General features: G+C 40.7%; 3 protein-coding genes across 3 annotated transcripts; 1 reads left to right on the forward strand and 2 right to left on the reverse strand.

The window, feature by feature from the left end:
• The first annotated feature begins 377 nt into the window (after positions 1–377).
• Positions 378–2,285, forward strand: LOC131317751 (pentatricopeptide repeat-containing protein At3g61360). Its single transcript, XM_058347358.1, has one exon. The coding sequence runs from the start codon at positions 610–612 to the stop codon at positions 2,128–2,130; it is 1,521 nt and encodes a 506-aa protein (XP_058203341.1). The 5' UTR covers positions 378–609; the 3' UTR covers positions 2,131–2,285.
• Positions 2,286–4,036: 1,751 nt separating this feature from the next.
• On the reverse strand, positions 4,037–6,103 carry LOC131317752 (omega-hydroxypalmitate O-feruloyl transferase-like). The gene is made up of 2 exons (XM_058347359.1): positions 5,633–6,103; positions 4,037–4,985 (listed from the first exon to the last, which is right to left on the reverse strand). The coding sequence occupies exons 1-2, from the start codon at positions 6,080–6,082 to the stop codon at positions 4,128–4,130; spliced, it is 1,308 nt and encodes a 435-aa protein (XP_058203342.1). The 5' UTR covers positions 6,083–6,103; the 3' UTR covers positions 4,037–4,127.
• A 4,900-nt stretch (positions 6,104–11,003) lies between these two features.
• Positions 11,004–18,046, reverse strand: LOC131317753 (omega-hydroxypalmitate O-feruloyl transferase-like). The gene is made up of 2 exons (XM_058347360.1): positions 17,435–18,046; positions 11,004–12,240 (listed from the first exon to the last, which is right to left on the reverse strand). The coding sequence occupies exons 1-2, from the start codon at positions 17,888–17,890 to the stop codon at positions 11,383–11,385; spliced, it is 1,314 nt and encodes a 437-aa protein (XP_058203343.1). The 5' UTR covers positions 17,891–18,046; the 3' UTR covers positions 11,004–11,382.
• Positions 18,047–19,217: the final 1,171 nt, after the last annotated feature.

Raw genomic sequence — 19,217 nt, forward strand, 5'->3', positions numbered from 1 at the left:
AGTTCCACACACATTAGAGTGTGTAGTGTGTAAAATGAGTGTGATTGTAAAATTATTGTAAACTCAATGGATGAGATTTGGATAGTTTAAAAACGAAATGAGTGATTTTAGTAGTGTAATCACAAAGTAGAGAAAATAATGATAGTTTATGGGATAAAAATATATATACTCTGTGTACAAAAAAAAACCCTCTAAATTTTGAAAAGTACAAAGCATCTAAATTTATTTTTGTTAAAAAGAAGGTGAAAAATAAGTTCTTTTTTGTTTAGAATTGATATTTGCGCTTTTTATTTTTATTTTTATGTAAACGCTTCACCCTTAACATAAACGTTACTAATAATTACTAATAATTTCATAAACAAAATAGATATCCTGCTTCAAAATAGTTCCGTCTCTTTCCCATCCAAATTTGCCCCCGTCTCTCCATCCCCTCCAACCCAAAACAGCGCCACCGACCGCCGCCTCCCGTCATCCCCTCCGCATCCAAGTCCTTAATGCCACCGTGCCTTCGTCTACTACAAGAAAATCCAGTTGTGCCTACCCAGTCTGCCGAACCTCCATCACTAAAACCTCCCATCCCCATATGAAAATCCCCCTGTAAATTACGCCATGCTCCACTCCCTCAAACTCCACAGACCCACCCACCTCCTCCTCCCCCACAAAACCCTCACACTTCTCCTCCTCCACTTTTCCTCCTCAGAACCACAAACCCAAATCGAAAAAATCGTCAAAATCATCAACGACCACCCATTCCCAAACCACCCACTCCACCCCACCCTCTCCCACCACATCCCCACGCCTCTCCTCTCCCCTCCGCTCGTCGAAAACGTGCTCGGCCGCCTCTTCGCCTCCCACTCCAACGGCCTCAAAGCCTACGAATTCTACAAGTTCTCTGTCCAAAGCTCCAACTTCAACCCAACCCCCGACGCCTTCGAGAAAACCCTCCACATCCTGTCCCGGATGCGCTACTTCGACAAGGCCTGGGAGTTGATGGAGGAGATCAGTCGCTCGCACCCGCACTTGTTGACCTTAAAGTCGATGAGCATTTTGCTATCGAGAATCGCCAGGTTCCAAACGTACGAGGAAACACTAGAAGCTTTTGAGAGGATGGAGAAAAGTGTGTTTGTTGATAAGGAATTTGGCGTGGACGAGCTTAATGTGTTACTTAGGGCTTTTTGCACGCAGAGGCAAATGAAGGAGGCAAGATCCGTGTTCAATAAGATGGTTAATCGGTTTTCGCCCAATGCGAAGACAATGAATATCTTGCTGTTAGGGTTTAAGCAAACAGGCGATATTACTTCCGTTGAGCTGTTCTACCATGAGATGATTCGACGAGGGTTTAAGCCTGATAGTGTGACTTACAGTATTCGAATCAATGCTTATTGCAAGAAAGGACGTGTTGGTGATGGTTTGAGACTTGTTAAAGAAATGGAATTGGTGAACTTGTTGCCTACTATTGAAACGATGTCTAGTTTGATTCATGGAGCAGGGGTTGCTCGGAATTTAGCCAAGGCGCGAGAGCTGTTTGATGAAATACCCGTGAGAAACTTGGTGGCGGACACTGGGGCTTATAATGCTTTACTGAGTTGTTTTGTCAAGTCGAGAGACGCAAAGTCTGCAGCGGAGTTAATGGATGAGATGGAAGAGAAAGGCGTTGGATATGACAATGTCACGTACCATACTATGTTTCTCATATTAATGAGGGCAAAAGATATGGACTCTGTAATTGAGCTATATGAGAAGATGGCGAAGAGAAATTTCGTTCCCAAGGTGCGAACGGTGGTGCTGGTGATGAAATTCTTCTGTAAGAGCCGTCGATCTGATTTGGGTTTGGAGTTGTGGGGTTATCTGTTGGAGAGAGGTCATTGTCCCCACGGTCATGCATTGGATCTGTTGGCGACCGGATTGTGCGCACATGAAAAGGTGGGAGAAGCCTTTGAATGTGCAAAACAAATGGTGGAGAGAGGGAGGCATATGAGTGAGGCGGTGTTTCGGATGTTGGAGAGGTTTTTGGTGCAGGGTGGAGAGATGGAGAAGTTGAGGGAGCTCAACGAGTTGATCAAGCGATTGCAAAAGGTTTTGCCACCATCAAGAGGGCATGCCACTGGTATTCTCTCAACCCACCAGTAGGAACTCATGTAGTTTGGCCTCAATTTTGTGATGGTACGAGGTTATCTTCGCAATCGTTGTAACCTGTTATTTTTCATAGAGCACATGCTTCTTGAACTATATTGCATTTGGAAGGGTTTCAATTGAAGCATATATCATGTTCATTAATTTCTTGATGAATTCTGGAAGGGAAAAAGGTGTACTGGTTTGAGTGTAATTTTGGTCACCCTCACAAGATGACGGTGAACATAACCCACTCTGTCGTTGGTTGTTCTTAACCTTTGGACCCGAGCTAATTCAACCGTAACTATCCTTGTGAGGAAAAAGGAAAAATGCGTGGGTGAAATTCTCTGGCTAAAATAACTCTTCATCAACATAGGGTCCAAAAACTCAGACAAACCCGGAAAAGTTTATTCCTCCACTGCAACCTAAATGTAGGCGTGAATAAGATTGAGACGAGGGTTTTGTGTGTTACCTGTCAAATAAGAAGAGGAAATTCCGTTATACTGATTTCCCTCTTTGTCAAACTCAAGTTATCCTTTTTGCAGAGCATAGGGATGATCTTCAAATTCTCGGCACTACGTATGTCGTTTGTCTCCAAAATCAGAGACATTTTTGCCTTTTTTGTTTAGTTTTTGGCTTCCGTTTGCTTGCTGTCATTGGGTTTATGAAGCACGGATACGGATTCGATATTATACCAAGACAAAATTCAATCTGTTCTCTCTAAAGCCTCTCATAATCTGTCGACCTTGTCTGAATTTTTTGATCTGTTTCGAACAAGTCATCAATGGCGACTCATATCATAGTAACTATATGCTTCCTGCTCTAGCCTTTTAGTGTCAAATTTTATAGTTTCGATCAAGTCAGAATCTGGAATCCATTTGCTATGGAAGGCACAGTTCAAAATGCTCCAAGTGCAAATGGAGTTTTTGGATATCTAGATTGTTCAGTTGAATTGCCCTGCATCAAAAATCCTAGATGCAGCTGAAAATCTGGGAGGGAGGGGTTTTCCACCAGCAATTGAATGCCATTGAAGTGAGACTAACATACCAATTTTTTTTTTGAAATCAGGCAATCATTCATTCATATCCGAAGGCAAGATTACATCACAAAATACAAGAATGCACCAAACTACCTAATCCGAGACACGAGTTATTGCATAAAGCACACCAGGTTACAGACTCAAGGACACCCTGCACCGACACGAGTGTCGGCTCAAGAATCCCGTCCTGGACTAGGCAGAGAGATACCAAACGGAATCCCAGCACAAACCATTAGACAATAAGCACAGATGTAATCACAACAACAACAAATACAAGCGAGAAGGAAATATCTGCTCCCAAGGACGAGCCCCAAGGGCCGTCGGCCGGAATTGGACCGGGTGACCCAATCCAGAGCTGTGGAGTCCTCCGAGGCAAACCTTCGCTGTCACGCAAGGCTCCGGGTGCTAAGGCCGAGGCAGCACCGGGGAAGATCTTCGGCAGGCCAAACGCGCCCACGGTAGCCGAGGAACAAACATACCCAGCCGCTAGATCTGATGTTGACCAGCAACCAAAACAGGGAGAAACGCAGCCGACAAAACAGTACCGTTTCTTGGAAAACCTTGACACAACCACCACCTACCACCGCTGCCGCTACCGGAAAGAACCCTAGAACACGACCACCACTGATGCCGCACCACAGAAACTCTCTATTCCTGCCAGACCACTGAAACCCTAACTAAAATTATTCGCCCACCACCCAACACCCACTGGATCTAGAGCACTAGACCGGTACAAACCGGACCAGGGAGACCCAGCCGGTAGAAACTGAGCCAAACAGTCGGAAAAAAATAGGAAAAACAAAAAACACTAGCCCAATCAGAGCCTGACCCCATCAGAGACTAACAAACCAAAATGAAGTAAACAAAATACTTGAGTGAAATTAAGAAGCAAAGAACATAAGATTTGCACTTCCACCAGCCTTATTATTCCAAGCAGCATGCCTTCCCCATCCTTTAGTTGTACAACTACTCGTCTCTAAATGTGCATGAGTTTTTGGAAGATCTTCATGGAAGAAGTTGGAAAACTTATAAGCACATTAATGCTTTTCTTGTTTGTCGGATGTGAGAGGAATAGAGCTAGTTCCTTCCCAGGCAACGATGTGCGGCCTGCGAGATAGGGCTGCCCCCACCCGAAATCCGTGGTTTCAAAAGATAACCTTGTCCAAGAGCTGATTATAAGTGTTGCATTCATGGATAGATTACCTCCGTTTACTTGTAAATAGTCTATAGCAGACTTCATATAATGGTCTGTGACCCTTTGAATTGCCTCTCGGATTAGTTGGACTGCAAATGAAAGCGGTTTCTCTGTTAGTTCGCCTGCAGTAGAATGGGAACTCGTAAGCGCAACGCCATTGCCAAAGTAATGCTCTGGTAATGGCGGATCAAATTTCGACCGTCCATCGACGACCAAGAGGACTTTTATCTTTTGATCATGGCGCAGTTTCAGAGCTTGAGTCCTGCTCCTCCAAATAAAGGCAGAAAGGGCTTCGAACGTAGAGCACTTGACTAGAACCCCGTCTTTCGTCGCTGCCGTTTTCAGTCTCTCAAGTTTGTCGAGGTCAAACGAGAACGATTCATAAACCATTTCTTCGGTATAAAGGTCATTGGTGTTTGATATATCTTCAATCTCAGAAAACTCAGTGTGAGGGAACTCAATCTGGGGCGGGTTTCGTGCTCTGAGTATGCTTCTGTCCAGGAATGGAGAAACTTTCAATGGGAAGCCCCGAGCAATTTCACCCCAGTGGTTGATGAAGTCCATGGCTGTAGCTCCATCAAATACGAAATGGTTCACGCATATCCCGAGAACGAATCCTCCATTTTTAAACTTCGTCACCTGAAAAAGAGTAATCGCTCCGGTAACGAGTAATAAACGGGTACAAAAGGCGCAGAGAGAACCTGTAAATGGAGGCTATTTTCTTATATTTGGCACTTTTGGTACAATTTTTGCTGAGGGGAGATGGGACGGACCACTCAGGTTTGTTGACCTGATAAGGGCTATAACTCGGATAATACTACTAGCACACATTTGGCTCCGACACGGACACAAGGCCTCATGGTCCTCGAGTAATGGTTTAGTGTTGATTGGCTATCGCCTCCCAAGTCTAGAAATGATAAACGGACCAAGTTATTCGTCGAGTTTGAATTCGTGTTCAAGTCATCAAATATCAAGTAGAGATCGGTTTAGCAAATATGCAAGAATTACCAAACAAGCTAGTCTTAGTTCTTATCCACTATTGACGGCTTTCCGCGCGAAAAATCAGTTCAATCCGATACCTACATGTGCTTGATCTAATCATCTAACTTTTCATTTAGTTTTCAAGATCTTAAAAAGTTAAATGATTGGCTCGGAATCCTCTGATCGCTTGTGTGGGACGCGGAGTAGACCTCACACCTCGATCTGTGCATGATTGCTGTGCTCTGTTAAATTTTTTGATGAGGAAATACAAAAATACTACTATGGTATAGGAGAAAAGGTTTGACCTGTGCTGCGAGCGGTGGGACTTCAAGTACGTGTTTGGCATCAGGAGTATCGTAGACCAGCTTCTCCATGGCCACCGTATCATTCCCTATCTCTTCTACACTACAATCAGCTTTCGCCTCGACAAAAACAGCGCCTTCACCGGTGCAATCCACAACCGGCCTCCCCTCCGAATCCATGGCCAGCCGACCAGCCACCGGGTAGTAGTGAACCAGAACCTTCGACAAGGCATTCTTTATCACCCCCACCAGTACCTCGTCGTCGCCACCGCCTTGGTTCTGATCACTTGGCTTGAAGCAATATACGGTACGTACTTTGGCTTGAAATTTGATGTCAATGTTTGACAAGAAATAGAAAGCACCCTTCTTGTTTGTATCCTCTGCAGGAGGAACTAGAGTTGGCTCTCCCCTTTCCACAGTTATTTCAGACAGATTGTCTTTTGAAATGCCCATTAGATTAGCTAGCTAGTTAGATATGTGGAACTTGGCTTATGATATAGTACTTGAGTTGATGTAATCAAATGCATATATATAGACTGGACATGCAGTAGCTGTAATCAGTCTCAATAAGGTTTTGAAACAAAACACCATATGGCAATATTTCATTGGGTCGGCCTGGTTGTTAAGGAATGAGATTTAGGAGTTTCCTCCTTCCGAAGGTTTCAGGTTTGAAACCTCAACTTTTTGGGCTCCTGCTAGTGGATGTATGGTGGGATTGAGCCTTTAGGATTAATCGAGGTGCGCGTAAGTTGGCCCGGATTCATTTGGCAGTATGATACACTAGAGAAAAACTTAATCGATCGAGATGTGCGTAAGTTGAGCCGAACACCCGAGTATTAAAAGAACAAAACACCAAAAGTACTAAAAAAAAATTAAGATGGGTGGGAAAGAGATAGCAATAGCAATGCATGTTGCGGCCTTAACGTGCTGTTCACATGTACACACAAGATGCGGAAAAGTGGGCTTATGAAAAGGATCAAACATGCATGGTAAGCTTAGGCCCACAACAGAGGAAATTAATTTTTTATTACGTTAAATAATACTATATTCCCCTCCATCGATTTACGATTGGATGCTAAATATATATATATTTTTTTTTTGATCAGCTGCTAAATATAAATTTTTTAGTAAGATGGAGAAAGTTTTAAGTGTTTTTTAGTACATTTTATACTGAATTTTTGGTATTTTCATAAACTATAAAAAAAGAACAAAAAATGAACTTCATTGAAAATGCGTCATGTAGGAGTGATCACAATTTAATAAATAAAAAAAAATATTTTTCCAAAGCTATCTAAGGGTGTGTTCCACTAACTAAATAATTAAGTACTTATTTTTCAAATAAATAGTAGTATTTTTTAAAATTAAAAGTGATGTATTGTGAAAGAATGACTTGTCTTATAAAACAGAAAATAAGTACTTAAAAAGAAAGCACCTTAGCGGAACGTTGCCTAATTAACTTTCAAGTTTCAACTGTGACCATGCATGCACATTGATTGTGGTTCTTTTCAATAACAAAAAGATAAACTATGCAGTTTTGGGAATTTATTGGTAAGAGAAACAATAAATGGTGGTGTTGGATTTCAAGAACTAGTCTTTCCAAAGGGAATAAAATACTACTGGTCAGTCTGGCTTGTCCAATAATATACTGGCTATGGTCTTAGGCAAACTCATTATTCTTTTCTTCTTCTTTTGTCATGCAATTTTTCCATTTTGATTTCCAGAACTGATAAATTCATTGTTTTGATAAAATAACAATCTTGATAAATATATCATTTTTATAAGTACCCAATCCCATGAATTTAACCATTTTCGAATGTTTTAGAAGTGGATCTCAATATTATCCAGACAGGAAGACAAATATAGATTTAGGTGTGGATCTCATATTTCTGTCAAAAAAGAAATCTCGCACACAATAACAAAGTACAGTACATGTGAGAAAACAACCCGAAATTAATCAAATTCTAAAAAAATAAGTTTATAAAAAATATTAAATCAGTAAAAACTGCCATCTTTTTCTCTCTTAACATCCAAAGAAAATGAAAACAGTAAGTTATAAAAAATCGTGTATAAAATTTTGGATATTTTTGTAAAAAAATAAAATAAATCTCTTACATGTGGATTGCACGAGACGAATGGTTATTTTGAAATAACAGGCTAATAAATCTCTTACATGTGGATTGCGTGAGACGAATGGTTATTTTGAAATAACAGGCTCTAGTGAATACATATAATATAAATTAGGAAATGGTTATACTATAAAAATTAGGGAATTGATTTCTACACTCCTTTTTTTTTTTTTTATAATTACACTCTCTTTTTTGGATTTTAGTATTGAAAGTGCATGTATTTTTTTGCTAAAAGACAAAAAAAAAAAAAGGGAGTATAGAAATCAATTCTCAAAAATTACCTTAAACATGTTTACCTACCTACACGAGTAGTATGTATTTTCATTCTGTCCCTCATAATTTGAACACCCAATCCAGCAAAGTCTGAACGCTAATCTTAGGCTACAAATCAACTCAAATTTGAACACCTATAGCAATCCACCATACACTAAAACCATAATGCTGAACACCCTGCTAAATATTTCTGGAGCAGCCATTGCTCGTCCATATGGAGTATAGTTCCCTCTACCTTAATTTGGTGATTGGCCAAACAAATTAATAGGCCTAGATCTATGCGAGTTGAATTTTGTTCACCCTTCACTCAAGAGTAGTTCCCTCCGCCTTAATTCGGACAGTCCGGATTGGTTCTTCCACCTTCGTTTGATCTCGACGGCCGACATGTAATAGATCTAATTAATATAGAGACCCCGTGAGAGTACCGCAAAAGTTACTCATTTTTTCATTTATATGTTTTCACAAGAGACATTGTAAGACAAGTAATTCTATAAATATCATTGAATTATGAACGGGGGCAGATCAAGGGGTGCATGCGGGACCACGTCCCCATGTACCTCCCAATTATTCCATTATTTTTACTACTATTTTAGTGGTTTTTTATTTAACAAAAAATTACTAAGAAAGGTTCCCTCGAACTTGTCCCATTCCGGATTGAGTTCTTAAAAAATAAGTATTTATTTACAATTTTCAAGCTTAAAAATAGTAGACTTATTGAAATAAAAAAATATGCAATATGGATATTGTTTAATAGATTTCGATAAGATCTATCAACCCTGCAAAAAAAAAATTAAAAATTATTTTTGTAAATCCATTATTTTTATGTTTGAAAATAGGTCATTATTTTTTAAGTCCTTATTTGAAAAAACAGAACGAGGCCTAATGATGATTTTTGTTGTTAATAAATGAATACGTGGAATTTGGTCCCAGCAATAAGAATCATGCATCTGCAAGTGATTACGAAAATATCATGAATCAATTGTATGCATATTTTTCAAAGAAATTCTAAGTTCAAAGAAAATGTACCCCAAAATTATTCCGAAAAAGTAAATCAACGGTACAGATTCACTTTGAAGTACATCTGTACCATTGATTTATCTTTTCAGAGTAAATTTTTTTTATACCTAACACTCCTCGTTTTGTTGTTGTTAAAGTCAACACACTATAGAAGCTTCGTATAATGGTAGATTGAAACTTTGAATAATGATAGGAGTACTCCGTAGTATATATTCTATTCTAAAGTTATAATTAGTACAATCACATGGCAAATCGAAGAAGAGAATAAAATCCTGAATTAGGTTTGTGATGAACTTGTCTGTGCAGTCAAATTACTACTGTATTTTCCAACTGTCAACTCAGCGTGTCTTTTGCCGCATAAAAAAATGTCCATTAATAGGAGTAATTTTGTCAGAGATCTGGAAAGAAACTAAAGATCCAGTCATCCAGACGAGAAATTTTTTTTTTGAACAAACAGTAATCTCTTTTCCAAATCCCTGAGGCTGAAGTCCGGAGGCAGTACAACAACGCTTCCATTACCAAATACATGAATGAATCAAAACTATCAAAATCTAGACATGAGCACATGCACTAGTAGACTCTACAATGCATGTTGCAAAAGCATGCAGGCCAACAAAGATTCAGTAGCAGAGGATCCTATAAGAGAAACCTAGCTCAAACTATAAGAATAAGCATAGATGAAAGTATGAAACCATCGGCAAACATCCCACATAGGGGTTAGACAGGCCCACAGAGGGGGAGAAAACTCCACGGGGGAGACCTACTGAAACAACTCACAGAAAGAAAACAAAATAAAAACTAAAAATAAACTTAACTCGCCGTCAATGTCGCCTTTGATCTAACAACTTATTTCCCGGAGGAAAAAACCGAGCTACTTGCTACATCACGACTCAAGATCTGGCCCAAATCGGGGGCGAAGACGGTGGAGGAAACAGGGGCGGAAGGCGATGGAGGAAGCAGGGGGAGGTGGGTGGAGGACGCGGAAATGTAGGCTGAGGGAGGAGGTGGAGGAGGGTGGCCGGCGAGGAAGAGGAAAGAGGCAGAAAGAATGCTGAGTTACTATGATTTCGATTAATTATAGGAAATCTTTTTCCTTTTTTTTTTTTGGTTTAGAACATATAGTAGTTGTAAATTTTCTGATAATCTAAACGAGTAAAAGCAGAAAGATTGGATGGTGACCGAAGTATTAGAAAAGTGGTTAGTAATAGTAATTAGTATATACCTTTGCTAATCATCATTTATAAACCACTTTCAGGATATATAAAATAGAAAAATATTTAAAGCCCTGGTTTACGGACAATGAGAAATTTATTGCTTCCGCCCAAAACTGCTAATCAATTCTATAAATTGACTATGAGGTATAGTATAAAGGAAAGCATCATTTTGGTAGTTATATAGTATTATTTAAAAAATTTCTTGCAAAAATTGTATTATTTTTACGCTCTCGTTTTGCAGACCGGACAAACATTTTGGGGCGGAAGAAGTACGAAGTTTGCTTGATCGGGAAATGAAAAAACGACGAGCGCAAATTAAGATTATTCATCCACTGCGATCAAGGAAATAGGGTGGATATAAAAGAAGCAAGCTATCCAATCTCAGTTAAAATTCGACTAACGAGGCTTCTAAGCTCAGTGCAACTCAAAAACTGAATACTGTAAAAGGGGAGAGCTACTTGATTGAGCTCAACAGACTGCATATCCTTTACTGTTTTGGAACTCAATATTGTACATTACGGGCCACCCTGCCTGCACGTCTGCAATCCAACGCAACAAAGGCCTGAATCAAACGGAAGCAACGGCTACTTGAACATGAAAGGCCCGATACATGTCATCTGAAACCGAGTGTACCAACTCAACAAACCGAGCCTTGCAAGAGGCATTCAGTAAAATCAAAGAAGAATTCAGCAGCTTCTTCTTTGCCAACAACGGCGGGCTGTGAAATGTTCAGAAACGACACGAGAAAAAGGAGAGTATTAGTATATATAAACCTTATTAGATCAATTACTGTTGCCTTATATTCCACCAGGAATTTGTACATGGGACAAGGGTTTCACAGATAAATAGTCTTGGAAGCAATGTCACATTATAACTAAACCACATGACACACACAGATAGCTAGAGATGCTTTACTGCATACATTGAAGGCATGATTCGTATCTTCTTCTCGACCCTCGTTTGCAAGATGATCACAATGGCATCTTGCAGACGAGGGTCGAGAATAAGATATGAAAGGAGGTTTTCCACTTAAGAAGCAAAGAACATAAGATTTGCACTTCCACCAGCCTTATTATTCCAAGCAGCATGCCTTCCCCATCCTTAGTTGTACAACTACTCGTCTCTAAATGTGCATGAGTTTTTGGAAGATCTTCATGGAAGAAGTTGGAAAACTTATAAGCACATTAATGCTTTTCTTGTCTGTCGGATGCGAGAGGAATAGAACTAGTTCCTTCCCAGGCAAAGATGTGCGGCCGGCGAGATAAGGCTGCCCCCACCCGAAATCCGTGGTTTCAAAAGATAACCTTGTCCAAGAGCTGATTATAAGTGTTGCATTCATGGATACATTACCTCCGTTTACTTCTAAATAGTCTATAGCAGACTTCATATAACGGTCTGTAACCCTTTGAATTGCCTCTCGGACTAGTTCGACTGCAAACGAAAGCGGTTTCTCCGTTAGTTCGCCTGCAGTAGAATGGGCACTCGTAAACACAACGCCATTGCCAAAGTAATGCTCCGGTAATGGCGGATCAAATCTTGACCGTCCATCAACAACCAAGAGGAGTTTTATCTTTTGATAGTGGTGCAGTTTCAAAGCTTGAGTTCTGCTCCTCCAAATAAAGGCGGAAAGGGCTTCAAATGTAGAGCACTTGATTAAACCCCCATCTTTTGTCGCTGCCATTTTCAGTTTCTCAAGTTTGTCGAGGTCAAACGAGAACGATTCATAAACCATTTCTTCGGTGTAAAGGTCACTAGTGTTTGATATATCTTCAATCTCAGAAAATTCAGTATGAGGGAACTCAATCTGGGGCGGGTTTCGTGCTCTGAGTATGCTTCTGTCCAGGAATGGAGAAACTTTCAATGGTAAGCCCCGAGCAATTTCACCCCAGTGGTTGATAAAGTCCATGGCTGTAACTCCATCAAATACGAAATGGTTCACGCATATCCCGAGAACGAATCCTCCGTTTTTAAACTTTGTCACCTGAAAAAGAGTAATCGCTCCGGTAATGAGTAATAAATGGGTACAAAAGGCGCAGAGAGAACCTGGAGGCTCTTACATTCGGCACTTTTGGTACCATTTTTGATTAGCAGCCAGTAGTATTATCGGAGTTAACCTTGATCAGAGTGGTCTGTCCCATCTCCCCTCAACACATTTGGCTCCGACACAGACACTAGGCCTCATGGTCCTCGAGTAATGGTTTAGTGTCGGCCTTCGCCTCCCAAGTCCAGGAATGGTAAACGGACCAAGTTATTCAAGTTTGAATTCGTGTTCAATTCATCAAATATCCAGTAGAGATCGGTTTAGCAAATATGCAAGAATTGCCAAACAAGCTAGTCTCAGTATTTATCCAGTATTTGAATTCGTGTTCAATTCATCAAACTCCAAAATTATGTTTGATGCCGAGAGATGGTCCGAGCAAGAGCAAAGAGTGAACGAGAAAAGATACGAAAACTGGTCAAGACTATTAATCCAACCCACGTTCCCGTGACATATTTTTCGATGTCGAACTGTTACTTCTACTTCATTTTTCAACGTCGAACTGGTACTTCTACTTCATTTTTCGATAATTAAAATTTTTGACGAGGAAATACTGATTGGAAGATTGTGAATGAAATTGGGTCAGAGCGGAGCAAGAGGCGGCGTGTGGTGGTCGGCCAGCAGTGGCCGATGATGCGGCTTAATAAAGGAGATGCGACCCGGGATGTGAGTTTTTTTACTCCGTTTTCTGCTTTTTTTACCGGCGGGTCTCCCTTGTCTGGTGTCTGTACCACAGTCTGGTCGTCCCAGATCTGATGGGTGATGGTGGTGGGCTAATAATCTTTGTTTGTTTTCGGCTGTGGTTTGGTTTTGGTGCTTCGGAGTAGTTTCCAGCTTTCATCGTGGTCGCGCGGGTCACCAGGCTTCCTTGCTCGTGGCAGCGATGAGTTGCCGGCGTTTGTTGTTAGTGGCTGATTCTTCTTCGTCATGAGCAGCGGTGGCAGTTTGTTTGGATAACTGTTCTGTAGGATGTAGCGATTGGCCTTTTTCGGTGGATGTGTCCTATATCGTTTGTTGTGGGGTAGTAATGACCAGAAATGACAACTTATCCGTAATGGTCTACGAAAATTCACCACCGTGTAGACAATCGCATATGTCATTGTTTAGTTTGTGTTAAACTAAACAAGAAATCACAAAGACACAAGATATACGTGGTTTTCCAAGATGAGTACGTACACGGGCGAGGAGAGAGAGGATTCACTAACCAACGTAAAGAAGAGATACAAAGAGCCGGCTATAATCCGTAACTCTAGAAAGGCCACAATATGAAAGCCCAAAAGATAATTCCTAGAAGTCCCCCAAAAGCCCTATTTATAATAGATTATAAAAACGGGAACAACATAATTAACCAATGTGGGACTAAAGAATACAAGGTATTCCTAACAATTCTCCACCTTGACTTGAATTCCACTGAACCAAATCACCAAATATAGCTATCCCCTTCTAACCTCTCACTCGCCAAATGCCCCCGAGGGGCGATCAACTGCAAATACCAAGTAAGCCTAAGCAATGCTTGAACTTGGTAACCGGAACCGGTTTAGTTAACATATCTGCTGGGTTATCTGTCGTACCCACTTTCTTCACCTTAACTTGTTTCTGTGAGATGATATCCCGAACGAAGTGATACCTGACATCAATATGCTTGGTCCTCTCATGATACATTAGATTTTTAGTCAAATGTATAGCACTCTGTGAATCACAAAATACTGAACTCACACCTGGTGCAAGACTAAGCTCACAAAGCAAACCTCTCATCCACAATGCCTCCGTCACAGCTTCAGCAATGGCCATATACTCTGTTTCTGTTGTAGACAACGCGATTGTAGCCTGTAAAGTAGCTTTCCAACTAATGGCACTTCCGGACAGAGTAAAAACATAACCTGTCAGAGACCTCCTCTTATCGTGGTCACCGGCAAAATCCGAATCAACATAACCAACAGCATGATTACCAGAATTGGCAACCCCAAACAATAGACCAACACCTGCAGTTTTGCACAAATACCGTAGTATCCATTTCACAGCATCCCAATGTGCCTTTCCCGGACGCCTCATATACCGACTAACGATACTAACTGCATGTGAAATATCAGGACGGGTACATACCATGGCGTACATAAGGCTCCCAACTGCGCACGAATATGGAACCTGAGACATATACTTCTCCTCATCCTCCGACTGTGGTGACAACTCAGCTGAAAGTCGAAAGTGTGCTGCCAAAGGGGTACTGATTGGCTTCGAGTTCTGCATGGCAAAGCGCTCAAGCACTTTAAGAACATAAGACTTTTGATTCAAAAATAATTTGCAAGCTACTCGATCTCTACAAATCTCCATACCCAAAATACGTTTTGCCGCACCCAAATCTTTCATCTTAAATTCACCACCTAACTGTTGTTTCAACCTGTTGATTTCTGACATACTCTTGGCAGTAATAAGCATATCATCAACATACAACAGTAGATAAACAAATGAACCATCTGGAAGTTTTCGAAAATACACACAACTGTCATACTCACTCCTAGAATATGACTGGCTTATCATAAAAGTATCAAACCACTTATACCACTGCCTAGGAGATTGTTTGAGGCCATACAAAGACTTACGAAGTAAACAAACGTGATCCTCCTTACCAGAAACAACAAATCCCTCAGGCTGACGCACATAAATCTGTTCCTCAAGCTCGCCGTGCAAAAATGCAATTTTGACATCAAGTTGATTTAACTCAAGATCATAACATGCAACAATAGTGAGTAAAGTGCGAATGGAACTATGTTTTACAACTGGTGAAAATACCTCATTGTAGTCAACATCCTCCTTTTGGCTGTATCCTTTCGCCACTAGCCGAGCTTTGAACCGAGCGTCAAAAAAACAATTTTCTGGCCACATAGCAAACCCTGTTTGCTCAAAACTGTCATCCCTCTCTCGCTGATATGCCCAAGGCGCATATGCCACAAACGAGTCAAGTCTGAATCTGAAACCTTGGATGAAGCAACCGTTGTTGCAGCACCTATAACTGTACTGCCCTGAAGTGTATAGAGGCTACTACGCTTCTGACCCTTCATCAGTACTAATGCACCCCTTGAGACTTTCAAAACTCTACCTTCACTGAGGAATTTGCAACCATGAGAATCAAGAGCACCCAGGGATATAAGATTTTTCTTCAAATCTGGAACATGTCAAACCTCAGATAAAGTCCTAACAATACCGTCATGCATCCTAAGCTGAATCGTTCCAGAACCAACAGTCTTACAGGTCATGTTGTTGCCCATCAAAACTGTACCACCATTGACCGCCTCATAAGTAGAAAACCACTCTCTATGCGGACACATGTGGTATGAACATCCAGAATCTAGAACCCACTCGGTATTAGAGCGAGAATCGCCCTCTGTAACTGATAACACATTATCTGACTCATTTGAACTTTCAGCAATTCCAGCAATTACTTTACCTCCTTTCTGGTCTTCTTTTTCCTTCTCCTTGAGTTTTAAACAGTCACTTTTTCAGTGCCCGGGTTTCTTGCAATAATTGCACTTTCCCTTCTTCTTACCTGATGACCTGGATCTTCCCCTATTACTCGACTCCACCCTTTCTGTTGTTCTTCCCCTAACAAACAAACCCTCCGCATGTGCATCATCCTCACCTGACACTTTTTTCCTCAATTCTTTCGAATATAGGCTGGCCTTAACATCCTCCATAGATATCGTGTCTTTGCCATACAACAGGGTTGTAACAAAGTGCTCATACGAAAGTGGTAAAGAACATAGCAAAATTAGGGCTTGGTCCTCATCCTCAATTTTACTATCAATATTTTTCAGATCCATAATAATACGATTGAACTCGTCTAAATGATCCTTAACAGGTATACCTTCTCGCATACGAAAGGTATAAAGACATTGTTTGAGATATAACCTGTTGGTGAGCGACTTCGTCATATATATGCCTTCCAACTTCAGCCAAATTCCTGCTGCTGAAGTTTCTTCTTCCACCTCGCTAAGAACATCATCTGTCAGACTCAACTGAATAGAACTCAGAGTTTTGGCATCCGTATCATCCCAATCTTCCTCTTTAATTCCAGAACTAGTCTTGACTGACAAAGCCTTGTGCAATCCTTGTTGGGTTAACAAAGCCTTCATCTTTACTCTCCAAAGACTGAAACTGCTGCTCTGCCCATCAAACTTCGCAATCTCGAATTTAGCCGCCATAGCCACAATCGGAAACGAAACCCTAGTTTTTGCAACCTAAGGCTTTGATACCAGTTTGTTGTAACGAACGCTATGAATGCAAGCTAAGAACGAGAAATTGAAAACTAAACAAGAAATCACAAAGATACAAGATATATGTGGTTCCCCAAGATGGGTACGTCCACGGGCGAGGAGAGAGAAGATTCACTAACCAACGTGAAGAAGAGATACAAAGAGCCGGCAATAATCCGTAACTCTAGAAAGGCCACAATATGAAAGTCCAAAAGATAATTCCTAGAAGTCCCCCAAAAGCCCTATTTATAATAGGCTACAAAAACGGGAACAACATAATTTACCAATGTGGGACTAAAGAATACAAGGCATTCCTAACAAGTTTGCTTAGTTGTTTTTCCGGGATTGTTTTCGAAATTATTAGATTGAGCGGGTGCTTACCCCTCTTTGCTTTTCAGAGTATTGTATCTCTGTATTTCGATCCTCGGATCTTTTTAATATCCATGACAGCGTTTCTCTTCAAAAAAAGGAGCATCTCGTTTCATTGTTCAACACCAATTCACGAAATCCACTTACACTCTGATATTGTTCTTGAGCGCGAGAGAGAGAAGGAAGCTGAGTTGGTTCACCAAGTCTAGGCGTTCATCGGTAGTATTCCGACGTTCAAGGTCTGAGCCGGATCAATCATGGGAGATAGACGCCGATTAATCTCAACCTCCTCGGGTAGGGGGTGAATCCGTTTAAAGGATATCGCGTGTTTACACGGGTTCCAGTTCACAACTCTATGTTGTATTCGATTTGCAATTCTGAATCTGTAATTTCAATTCGTTGTAAATCTTGTTTATGTAATTATGTTTGAATTCGTATTCTGTATACCTGATTAGAAAACTTTTTGGACATGACAAATACAAAAATAAATGGTATATATGGGGAAAAAAAGGTTTGACCTGTGCTGTCAGCGGTGGGACTTCAAGTAAGCCTTTGGCATCAGGAGTATCGTAGACCAGCTTCTCCATGGCCACCGTATCATTCCCTATCTCTTCCACACAACAATCAGCTTTTGCCTCAACAAAAACAGCACCTTCACCGGTGCAATCCACAACCGGCCTCCCGTCTGATTCCATGGCCAGCCGACCGGCCACCGGGTAGTAGTGAACCAGAGCCTTCGACAAGGCATTCTTTATCACCCCCACCAGTACCTCGTCGTCGCCATGGCCGCCTCCGTTATGATCACTTGGGTTGAAGCAATATACGGTACGTGCTTTGCCTTGAAAGTTGATGTCAAGGTTTGACAGGAAATAGAGAGAACCCTTGTTGTTTGTATCCTCTGCTGCAGGTGGAACTAGAGTTGGCTCTCCCCTTTCTACAGTAATTTCAGACAGATTGCCATTTGAAATACTCATTAGATTGGGTAGTTAGATAGATATGTTGAACTTAGCTTATGATACTTGAGTTGATGTAATCGAAGGCATTTATATAGACTGGACATATATACTGCGGTAGCTGTAATCAGTCTCAACAAGGTTTCGAAACAAAACACACCAAACGACAATCAAGGGTGTCGGTGGCTGTAGCAGCCTCCATGTATTTCAGCCCTTTCCTTTTGTAAACCATACATAATAATAACCACCACTGTGATTCGTGATCCACATGCCAATGATCGGTGATGACTAGGAGTACTTAGTTTACTGTTTGAAATCATTGCATTTTCCGACAAAGGACACCATGACCAAAATTTACCATGTCCTTAGCATCTTCCATTGCCCTTTTTACAAAAAAAAACTAGTACTACTACTAGTCTACTACTACACTTTCCAATAGGGGTGTGCATGGGTCGGGCGGGGCGGGTTTGACCCTCGACATGTCAGATAACAATATTTTAGCCCCGCAAACAGAACCAAATAGGTGCAAGAATCGTCCGCGAGCCTGATTCTTTATGTTGGGTCGGGTCCAACCAAAATCGAATTAATCTTTATGAATTGGTCGGATTGGGTCGGGTAAGAAACACACCAACCCAAACCCCGAACCGAAATCTGATTTTTAAAAGAAATTGAACCCGCACCCGTCCGAACCACATGTTCGACTCAGCCCGAGACCCTTTGAGTCGGGTCGGGTCCGCGGGTGGACAGGTTTTTTGCACTTGCCTACTTTCCAATGTACCAAAAAAAGAAAAAAGAAACCTACCAGTACGAATTATCTTTACTTAGAAAAAAGAAGAAGAAATAAAATGATTACTCCATCTGTCTCAATTTAAGTGTCTATGTTTCTATTTTGGAATATCCCAAAATAAGTGTTCACTTTCTAAAAATAACCATCAAAACATGCCGAACTTCCAATTTTACACCTAAAAAGTACACGTTGATTTGACAATTTTTTTTATATTCGTGTCATTTTTAGATTAACAATATCTTTCAATTTATAATATTTTTCATGATTTTGAAAACTTTGTATAATAAAACTAATTGAGATTTATCAAACAAGATCTATATTACATATTTTTGGAGATACATATGAAAAGATATAAGCAATTTTCATACACATAATTAACTTCACAGTTTTTAAGGTTAATTTTAAAAATTTAGAGGACACTTAAATTGGGACGGAGGGAGTACCTTGTATCCATTGACTCGGCTTGGGCCGACCCTAATATTTTTGGTGGCCTAAAGTGATATTTAAAATGGAGCCTTAGGTTCTTTAATTAATATAAAATTTCAATATATGTGGCTAATA

The sequence above is a fragment of the Rhododendron vialii genome, chromosome 2a, assembly GCF_030253575.1.
Source record: "Rhododendron vialii isolate Sample 1 chromosome 2a, ASM3025357v1".
NCBI lineage: Eukaryota > Viridiplantae > Streptophyta > Magnoliopsida > Ericales > Ericaceae > Rhododendron > Rhododendron vialii.